Consider the following 10948-nt stretch of genomic DNA (forward strand, 5'->3'; position numbering starts at 1 on the left):
TTTTTTTTTTTAGCCAAGGTCTCACATAGTCTCGGCTGATTTGGAATTTGCTAGGTAGCCAAGGATAACCATGGACTTCTGAGTCTCCCACCTCCGATTGACTGCCAGGACTGTAGGTATGTGCTATACCTGTTTTTATTCAGTGCTGGGGATCGAACCCAGGGATCGGTTATGCTAGGCAAGCACTCTACCAACTGAGAGCCAGAGCCCCACTTGAAGGGGCTCACTATGGAGCCTAGGCTGGCCTTGAACTCACAATTCTGCTCTCACCCCCTGAGTCCTGGGGATTATACCAGGCTTGCACCTCCATATCTAGCTTTTAAAAATTCATATGTAATCAAATCTGGACATTGGTGATTCCCTACACTGGTTTCTACAAACAGGAAATTCTGTCCAGAAAAAGATGTCCCTCTCTATCCCTAAACTTCCATCTGGACTTTATTCCAAAGGCCCCTGTGTCACACACACACTGTGTCATAATAATCCCTACCTTAAGTGTCTCTTCAGCCTCATTTCTCCATAGCCCCCTGGCTAAACACACCCTCCACAGCCACCCCTACCGTCTTCATCTAAAGANGCTGCCACAGATTAAGAACACTGAGGTGACTGCGACTCACCTCCAACCGTATCTCCAGAGTTTTATGCCTCCTCCTGCCTTAGGTCCCCCATCCATCACTGCTGACTTCCCAGATTCTCCCATGCTGGCCTTTGGGCTTCAGCGCCTCCCCAGACCCCTCCTGTCACAGATGAAATCACATCACTTCATTCACATAAAGGCTAACATTTCTGAAAAGGGAATTTTGCCAAGATAGCTAACAAAAAGCATAAATAAACAAGATTCCAGGAAACAGATAGAAAGCATAAGAAAAGTCTTATAGAGATTTCATAATCTGTTTAAATGCCACATCCTATTTAAAAGTTAAGTCCTATTTAACTTCAAATTGGCTAACTATCTGTTTAGTGGTTTTGTGATTTGCCTCTAAGATTATATATTACAGATATCCATTTTTTGCGTATTAAATCCCACCATTCATCCAAGCATCACTACTGCCTTCCCGTTGGACCCATAATGGCCTTAAAAGATACATGGTGTTTCTCTTATTTTAGAGCTAAGGAAACATGGCTAATCTTTATGGACCTTGAAATCATGGAGACGCTGGACATCCCTAATCTCCGCCCCAGGCCCCGCCCACCTAGGCAGGTACAGAGATGGTGTGAGGGAAGAGCCAGCGGCTCAGGGTGGAGGGATCACGTGTGNCTCTGCTGAGAAGGTGGGGTGAGGAGTGGGGGCAGGTCAGTGGCCAGCTCGTGATCCTCCAGCTTTACCTGAATGAAGTGGTTACGGGCCAGCGGCGTGTTAGGCAAGCTTAATTCCCATATCTTTCTTGGTGTCTGCACCTGTGATCTTGCTGTTGATGGTGGGGAAGAGGCTGGAGTGTGTGACGACCTTGTGATCTTGTCCCTGCCAAGCACCTCCACGCCCTTACCGCAGTCACGCCTAAACAGTGCCATCGAGATCTCCAGCCTTCGCAGCCTGCAAGGATGTCGGGGNGTCCTTCAAACCCACCCTTACCATCAGCCAGGTGATGTCATTGGCCAACACCTCATTCACAATGTCCAGCATCTCAGACTTCAAGGCCTGAGTCTCGCTGATATCCTAGAGACCTAAGAATCCCTGCATTTCCTGCAGACCCAGGAAGTCACCAGGATGTTCCTTTGCCATACGCTGACATACCCTGTTCACCAACACTTCTGACCCTGTCTCCAGCAGACACTGGACATCACCTTTGTGAGGGGACCCCGGCCAGCCCGGCTACTCCTCAGCTCACTGAGCTTCGTGAAGGGGGCATTTCAGGGCAGACTGGTGTCTCTGAAAAGATTCTGCTCCTCTGTCTCCGAGAACTTCTGATCTGACTAGAACCAGTTGATGCAGACTTTGACCACCTTGGGGGGTGTCCGTGGGCTTCACCAACAACCATAAGCACCCCTCCCCCATCAGCTGCTGTGTCTCTGGCTGGCAAGCCTTAATCAGCACCACGTGGATCTTATCATCATGGCTTCTGAGGGCTCCGATGCCTTCTGAAAACTCGAGATGTCTGGTTTGTGGGCACCGAAGGGAGGATGGCGTGTGGTCCATGCTTGGTGAAGCACTCAAGGACGGTCNCTGCAGAGGCACCCCTGCCCTCTGGAGAGGACCCACGAGTGTGGATGCTGACACCTCTCAACCACCATCTGGAAGAGTTNGACTCCCTCTTACGTTGGACATCTTTGCTGAACCACTTGAACATGCGGCCAGAGATGGAGTCTCTGTGGGACAGAAGCTGTTGCCTGAGAGTTGGGAAAGAGTCCAGTTTTTTTTTTTTTTTTTTACAGTCTCTACATATAGCCCAGGCTGGGCTCAAACATATAATCCTCCTGCCTCAGCTTCCCAAGTGCTGGGATAACAGGTGTGTGAGTGTGTGTGTGTGAGTGTGAGTGTGTGTGTGTGTGAGTGTGTGTGTGATGCTGCATCTGGATTTAATCTCACACCTCCACCTCTGCTTGTGCCTGCACTCTCTGACCCCTGACCTCTGACCCCATACTTCATTGAGGGAAGTTTCTACTCCGATGGATTGGCAATGTTATTGCTGTTCTGAGATCTCTGGCCTCTTCCGACTCCATGTTCCCCTGTGAGAATGGCCAGTCCTCACCTTCTTTCCAGCATGCCTAACATATCTTGACATATACTTGGTCTTCCTTTGCTTGGAGGATGACTTATGTCATCTCCCTTAGGTCTCTCTTTCACTTGCTCCAAGGTTTTGTTTTGTTTTCTTTTGTTTTTTTAGGAAGATATGCCTGGGAATTGACTTCAGGACTTTCAGCAGGCTAGGCAAGTCTTCTAAGACCAAGCCACGCCCCCAGCCCCTCCCTGGGGGATTCTAGGCAGGGGCTCTACCACTGAGCCACGCCCCCAGCCCCTCCCTAGGGGATTCTAGGCAGGGGCTCTACCACTGAGCCACGCCCCCACCCTCATTGGTGCATTCTAGACGAGCCCTCTACAGAGAGCCATGCCCTGACTCCTCACTGGTATAACCTAGGCAGGCACTCTACTACTGCGTCTCTCATTGGTGAGTTCTAGGCACGTGCTTTACAGAGGAGTCCTGACCCCATCCCAGGAATGGTTCTGAAGAATACAAATCAAGAATCAGGCTTCTAAATCTCAAGACACTTAAAACTACAGCAGCAGCCGCTGCTGCAGGAATCGTTCCAAAGCAAGCGGTTTGGTTGACTGCTGGCATCTGCTGTGTGCTCAAGGCTATTGCCAGCCAACACCACTCTTAGTAGCTTCTATCCCTGTACATCACAAAAGAAACAAGCATTTTGCTAGTTGGGAAAATGCCCTTGGCCACCTCATCTTATAGGTGGCTCTGCTTCTATTATGCCCTCCCTCCCTCCCTCCCCACCTGCCCCCAACCCCAGCCAAAAGCCGCTTTAGCTGTCAGGAAACCTGACCCTAAAGACATGGATGGTCCCATTGCTAAGTGACACCACCAAGTACTTGCCGTCTACCATGGTGGTTACCCGGGGCTTTTCCAGGCCATGGTATGCTGTTAGGAAGTCACCAAGAAGTGACCCCTTGGGATCCAGGATCACCACCTTGTTCACCTCTCGAAGGGTCAGAAATATGTAGCCCTTCTTATCCACAGACACAGATCCTGGCTGGCAGCCATGTAACCCGGGGCCTTTGTATTCCCAGAGCACCTGACCTAGCCCATCACAGAAAACCACGCTATTCTGCTGCCAATCTGACCCTACAAAATTGCCCTGGGGGCTGGTGGTTAGGAACACCAGTGCCCGCTGGCCCCGGCTAGCCTTGCCTCCAGGGATAAAGCGGGTAGCCAGGCTGCCGTCTTTCTTGTATACCTCCACATGGCCTGCCACACTGACAGCTACTCGGTCTCCACATGGCATTGCGGCCACGGCGTGGCTGGACTGGGTGAGGCTCAGGGACCTGCGCCATTGAATTTCTCCGTCAGGACTGACAAGATAGAGTTTTGCATTGGCAGAGAAAGCCACTGCATTCTGCAGAGCAGCCACACTGCATGGGGAACAGCCCTCGGGGACCGGCACTGTACCTTTGTAGTCCCCATTGAGGGAGAAGCGTTTCAAGACCCTGTTCTGCTCATCTGCCACCAAGATTTCCTGGGGGCCATAGGGACAGAGTCCAGTGATGCGAGGGGAGCGCTTGTCCCCGGGCATCCTCGTGGGGAAACTCCAGGAAAACACAGGCCGAGGGAGGAGGCCGGAACCTTCTAGGTTTGGTCTCAGGATGGGGCTGGGCTCCCGAGAAACGGACTTGCCTCTGCCTTTGCACTTTTTCTTCTTGTTAGGCCTGTTACCCCTTTCGATGAGGACCCCGTCATCTTCTTGGGGGTTCTGGACTTTGCCTTCTTTGGGAGTCAGGGGCTGGGCTCCACCCTGCTTCCCTATCTTGGTTCTATCTTCCCCTTGGCCTTGAGCTTCATCCCCTCCTTGGGTACCAGCTTCACCCTTCCCGCCGTCCTCCGGGGATTGTTTAGGCTCCTCAAAGATGAGTCGGAGCAGGTGGCAGTTCTTGTCCTCGAGGCCAGGATGGAGCTCCAGCTGGGGCAGCACACAGCGGGTTGGCCCAGACATCCAGGGAGCATCCTGAAGCTGGCGCAGGCGCTGTGTGATTGCTCCCTCTAGCGAAAGGATCTCAGCCTCTAGACCCAAGCTGAGCACTCGACGGGCAAAGGCAGCTGCAGCCTTGGCCACCTGCTCCTGGCGTTCTATCTTGGTCAGCCTCTCCCTGGTAGCCTCCTCAGCAGCCTCCACAAGGGCCCGGAGTTGTCCCAGCACTTCCTGCTTCTGGGCCAGCAGGGACTTGAGGATTCGTTCAACTGCCTCCTCCACCTGAGTCCCCACACTGGCTGCCTGCTCCCGAAGCAAGGCCAGGGCTTCCTTTTCTGCGACCCGAGTGGCCTCTAGCTCCACCAGATTGCCGTCCACACCTGCCAATAACTCCTCAAGGCCTGGCTTCCTGGAACGCACTGCTTCCGCCAGGGGCAAGCAGGGGTGATCAATATGGGGACCCAGGCGGCAATCCTTGCAGAGCAACTGAGAACAAGGTTGACAGAGGAAGCAGAGGGCTTCCCCTGGGTGCTGGGGACACTGGGATGCCTGGCGCTCTCGAGCCTCTTCATCATACCACCCGGCTCTGTAACCCACCAAGTCAACGACACGGTGCTTATGGGTCTGCCGGGAGCAGCGATGCCCATCGGCACAGGCCTGGCATAAGTCATCGGCACAGTCCAGGCATCTGGCTGTGGCGGGTCCCCCAGAGCTCTTGCCTCCCACCAGAGGGCACAGAGCGCAAGTTGGCTTCCCTGAATGGACGTCTCCAGGAGCTCTGGCCTTGACAAGATCCAAGAGCCCATTGACAAAGAAGTTGGTCTTAAAGGCGGCCACCCCTTCGGCAGGTACAGGCACAATCTCCCGACACTCGGGGCAGCGGACCTGGCCACCGATGTCCAGTTGTGCCAGACAGTCCTGGCAATAGGTATGTAGGCATGGCAGAGTCTTGGGTGTGTGTAACTGCTCCAGGCAGATTTTACAGGCTAGGAAATCGCTGCTCAGAGCTTCCAGCAGAGTTGGGGAGGAGACTTTGGAGTTCATGCTATAAGGGAAGGGGCAGAAGTCAGAGGTACCTGGGTCAAGCCCCTAGCTTGGTTCTGTCTTCCCCCCACCCCACAAACACACTTCATCCTAGCCCCTCCCCTACTCTTTCCTGGTTGTCCACACTCACCTGGATGTTTGGTAAGTTCTGGCTTGTGGGAGGCACTGGATACCAGGGGAAGGGCTTTTTTCTTCCACTTTGTTCTCTTTACAGACACTCACCAAACGTAAACATGCGACTGGCTGTAGGAAATGCTGAGCCTGTGGGAAAGATGAGACCAGGTAGCCTCCAGGCCTCAGAGATAGAGTACTCTAATTAGTAACATACCACGTCAAGGGCGAAAGGTAGGTGTAGCCCAAGCCCTTCCAGTCTCATGTAGCCCAGGCTGGCCTCAAACTTGGCCAAGGAGCCCAGGATGACCTTAACCTTCTGTACTTCCTGCCTCCACTGAGCCCTGGGAAGTTTATGTAGCACTGGGGAAGCAACCTAGGGCTTCTTGTGAGCTAGGCAGCCCTCTACNGAGTCAGCCATGCTCCTGGGTCTGGCTCCAAGCTTGTGTTCCTCCTGCCTCAGTCTCCTGGGTGCTCACATCACAGGCAAGCACCACCACGCTCATCTTGCCATGGGTCCTGTTATCAGTGGGTGCTAGGACTCAAGGGGCAGCCAGGAAGGACACACAGGTCAGGGGCATGCGAGCACTCCGCTTTTNCAATGTTGGACAGGGTCCCGCAGTCTTTGTCCATCCGTCTGGGAGGGTGTCCTGGGAGGGTGGAGAGGGCCCTACTTCCTGCCCCATCTAGTTTGAAAGTAACAACAGATCAAGATGAAGGCTCAGGGAGAAAATGTTCATCTCCTTCCTTTTCCTAGACCTCGGGGTCACGTAGATCTGGCCTGACTCCTGGAGTCCTCTAATTTTACCATTCCTACCAAACGCATTCTAGAATCCCCTGGAGGGAAGGTACTGTAAGTCCCCAGCAGTGGCGACTTAATAAAGAAAGCTGGCGGAATCGGAGCCTGAGACAGGAAGCTTGCCACAAATTCGAGGCTAGCCTGGGTTAAAAAGTGAGTTTCAGGACAGCCTGGGGCTACAATAGTGAGTTCTGGCTGAGCTTGCCCTACAGAGAGACCCAGCCTTGAGAGAAAGAGAGAATGAGAGAGATCACTTTTCTTTTCCCTAGTGTTGGGAGAAAAAAACAAAACAAAACAAAACAAAACTCGGAGTGGGGGATGGGGGTGCGGTTGTCTACACTCAGGGAGTGTAGGATTCAGGACACAAGGTGGGAGGTGGGAGGTGGGAGGTGGGAGGCTGAGGGACAGGGCTTGGCTCCAAGCTTGTCCTCTCAAGCTTCTCAGGTCCCCTCTGGCCTTTCTCCCCTCCCTTCCTTTCCCTCTCCCGGGCTTTCTCACTTCCCCTTTCCTCGCTCCCCTCCCCCCAGCCTCGTCTTTCTAGGTCCTGGCTCTTACCCCCATCCGCCTTCCCGGGCTCTGCTTACCCAGCCACAGCTGATCCTGGACTCTCCCAGCAGGACCCGGGAGCCCCGAAATCCCGCTACCGCCAGCAGTTAACTACCTGCAAGAGAAACAAAACTGAAAGTAATCATACTGGGGTGGTGCAACTTCCGTCCCCGGCCCGGGACAACTACTCTGGGGCGCAAGCCCCGCCTTCCTCACCACTCCACCCTGGAACCCTCCCTCCCCTCTGGCCGGGGCAGTAAGGACAGACCCGACTCCAGCAGGAAGGTCTGNGGGCTACAGGCCAGGGCGTCTGGTAGCCCCAGGCTCAAGCTGTCAGCTTGAGTGTGTGTTGCAAACAAGACACTGCCCCAGAATCTATTCTCTGAGCATGTTTATCGGGTCAGGATGTTTATGTGTGGCAAGGAATGACAGATGGGCGATTGGGCCAGTGGGCGAGGCTTCTCGTGGGTCCTTTGCTAACCGTTGAAGCTGTGAGCCCCAGATAAGAACATTTCCAGAGCTTAGCGCAGTCTTTCTGGAGGAGGCTCTGTCTAGAGATGTGTTTGAGGAGGTCTCGGAGCATTTTGGGGCTTTCCCGGGGCAAGAGCGTTCTGAGAGCAACAGGTGTGCAGGGACAGAGAAATGACATCCGAAATCCTCAGCCTTCGGTGGTGGGNCACAACTGTAATCCCTGCGCCGGAGCTGGAGGCAGAAAGACCAGAGGTTCCATGCTAGCTAGCCTCAGATACTTGGCAAGTTTAAGGCCTGTGAAGCTTGAAAGAATCACAGGGGACCTTGTGAACCGTGGCAGACAACAGACGTTGTAGAGGGAGGAATTGACTAACATTGTTGGATGCCACAAACCAGGTAGTCAATCAAAATGAGGACAGGAAGTCATTGGGGTNGTACCAGACCTAACATGGTTCACCTTGTCGATCTCCCTACCCTTTTATTCTCTCCCCCAAATTTCTGTAAAAGCAACATATTCAGAAAAAAAAAGTACTTTGGGTGTTTTTTTCTTATGTATATATTTAGACAAAGTCTTGCTATTTAGCCCAGGCTAGCTTCAAATTCAAGATCCTTCTGCCCCAGCCTCTTGAGTGTTGGTATTTCAGGTGTGTACCACCACCTCTATCTTTGGAATTTTTTTTTTTTTTTGGCCTAGAAAAAAAAAAGTACAATTCTAAGGGGAAGGCCTGGAAAAACCAGACAGCACAGAAAGACAAGAGAGATAAGGTAAGGTTGCACTGGGGTGGACTCACTCCCATATGGCTCAATGGCTCACTCCGGTAGAAAGCTTGCCTGGTATGCCTGAGGCCCTGGATTCCACTCACAGCACCTAATAAACTAGGCGTAACCCCAGCACTTGGGAGGCAGGGGCTGGAAGATCAGGAGTTTGAGGTCATCTTCAATATATAGCGAGTTCCAGCCAGCCTGAGACATGTGAGACCCTGTCTCAAACAAACAGAAAAGGATGTGGGCTTTGGAACAGGGGACACCAGAGTCCCTCACTCTCCAGCCTGGAGAGCAGAAAAGCAGGAATTCCAGCAGAGTAAATTCCTTTGCTGTGAAGGTTGCTGACTTGAGATGTCCCAAGTAACAGAAATAATAGCTCTGATGGCAAGATGGCTCAGCAAATAACGGTGCCTGCCACCAAACCTGAGCACCAGCGTCAGCTCCCAGAACCCACCTGGCAGGAGGGCTTGACTCCACAAGCTGTTCCCAAACCCCACACCCAGCCCATGGAACTTGTGTGCCCACCCACACACGTTCATAATCAAGTTAAACGTTTAAAACGTGTTAAGATAGCAATGGACCAGGCTTGAGGCTTAAAAAATAAGATCCAGCCGGGCGTGGTGGCACACGTCTTTAATCCCAGCACTCTGGAGGCAGAGGCAGGCGAATTTCTGAGTTCGAGGCCAGCCTGGTCTACAGAGTGAGTTCCAGGACAGCCAGGGCTACACAGAGAAACCCTGTCTCAAAAAAAACCAAAAACCAAAAACCAAAACCAAAAACCAAAAACCAAAAACCAAAAACCAAAAACCAAAANCNAAANNNNAAANNNNAAANNNNAAANCNAAAACCAAAANCCAAAAACCAAAAACCAAAAACCAAAAGCCAAAAACCAAAAACCAAAAACCAAAANCCAAAAACCAAAAACCAAAAACCAAAAACCAAAAGATCCAGTACAGCCTGCTCTCCCAGCCTGCCTGTGATTTTCAGGGACCATAGTAGACCCTTGTGCTATAAAGTACATTTTAATCCCTTGTGCAAGCCTTGTTTTACCGTGTCAGCTTGACTACCACAGCACTCCCAAACAATCTCATTTACAGATAAAGAAGGGGGTATCCCTAAGAAGCCCCTTGGGTGGGCCTGCCTGGTGCTGCTCAGACAGAGGGGGACTATATCCAGAACAGGAGAACCTCATCAGACTTGCTGTCCCCTGCCCCCTCCGCCACCTCAGTTTTCTTTTTTTCTAAGCAGGGCTTCTCTATGTAGCCCTGGCTGTTCTAGAATTCATTCTGTCAACCAGGCTGGCCTGGAACTCACAGAGATCCACCTGCCTCTGCCTTCCAAGTGCTGGGACTAAAGGTGCTCACTATCACCTGGCTTCTAGCTTTTCCTTTTCTGTTCCTTCTTTATCCCCTTCTCCTCCCCCCCCCTTTCCCTCTCCCTCCCCTCCCCCATTCCCACTCACCCTTCTCCTCTCAGCCACCTTACCTTTCTCAGCCCCCTATCCTTTCCTGACAATCCTTACACAGCCCAGGCTAGCATGAAATTCAGGATGTCTCCCAGGCTTGAGCTTGGAAGCCTCCTGCTTCAGCCTCCCAGGGATCTGGCATTACAGTCATGCAACACTATTTAGGCTTAATTTGGGTTTAATTTGTCCTTTTTATTTTCTTGAGTTGAGAGTCCAAGAAACTAAAAAGCTCAAGGTATGGGCTTCAGAGGACAACTTATAGAAATCTCCCATGAATTTCTCTCCTTCCACCACAGGGGTCCCGGGAACTGAACTCAGNTTGTCAGGCTTGGTGGCAAACCCCTTTATCTGCTGAGCCACCTTGCCACTCCCTCTTTGTTCTTTTCTGAAATAAGCTTTTAAAGCTCTACGNTGACCTGGAAGCCTTACTTTTGCTTCCTGCAGTCTGTGCTGGTAAGTGGTCATGCTCTGGCTCTCTAAGGACAGAATAAAAAACAAATCACCATTTAGCGGTTTATTATTTTTGAGACAGGCCCTCCTGGAGCCCAGGCTGACCTCAAATTCACTGTATAGCAGAGGCTGGCCTCAAACTCCCGATCTTCCTGTCTCCAGCCTCTGGAGCGCTGGGGTTACGAGTGTGCCTGACTGACTGCTCTTGGCCTCACTTACACGTTCCTTTTGTAAGCGTTTCTACCTTGGAGAGCTTAAAGGTGTCAGTGTGGAGTTGCAAAACATGAATTTTGGAAGAGACTCACAGAACTTCCCGTGAGCCGATACAAACCCACCCAAGGCCCTGCTTTCGGCCAGCTTTGTAAGCTGTGTTTTTCTTTTTCTTCAAAGAGATTTCTTAGTTACAGTTATTTATTTTGTGTGTGTATGTGACTGTGCCACTGCACATGTGTGGAGCTCGGAGGACAAAATGCACAAGTCGATTCTCTTCTTCCACCATGTTGTGGGGCCCAGGGGCCCAGATGCAGGTCACCAGGCTTAGCAGTGGGCTGAGGTAAGCCTTGGCCCTGGAGTTTTAATTTTCATTAAAATTAAGAATATTTTCTCATTTACTTATCATTTTTTGATCTACGGGTTATTAGAATTATGTTGCTTAGATTTTATAA

At 51.6% G+C, this 10948-nt stretch overlaps 1 protein-coding gene across 3 annotated transcripts in view; it reads right to left on the reverse strand.

Moving 5' to 3' along the window:
- Positions 1-3429: 3429 nt before the first annotated feature.
- Positions 3430-10948, reverse strand: part of Trim56 (tripartite motif containing 56) — a 16203-nt gene continuing 8684 nt past the window's right edge. The window contains exons 1-4 of one of the 3 annotated variants that reach the window (XM_029478103.1): positions 7401-7481; positions 7171-7247; positions 5807-5937; positions 3430-5677 (exon numbers count right to left, since the gene is read on the reverse strand). In XM_029478103.1, the coding sequence (XP_029333963.1) occupies positions 3472-5676 (2205 nt within the window). In that variant the 5' untranslated portion in view covers position 5677; positions 5807-5937; positions 7171-7247; positions 7401-7481 and the 3' untranslated portion in view covers positions 3430-3471. Of the gene's footprint in view, positions 5678-5806; positions 5938-7170; positions 7290-7400; positions 7482-10948 lie in introns of those variants that run through there. The other 2 variants (XM_029478104.1, XM_021163652.2) reach the window with 2 other exon arrangements.

The sequence above is a fragment of the Mus caroli genome, chromosome 5 (assembly GCF_900094665.2).
Source record: "Mus caroli chromosome 5, CAROLI_EIJ_v1.1, whole genome shotgun sequence".
Taxonomy (NCBI): Eukaryota; Metazoa; Chordata; class Mammalia; order Rodentia; family Muridae; genus Mus; species Mus caroli.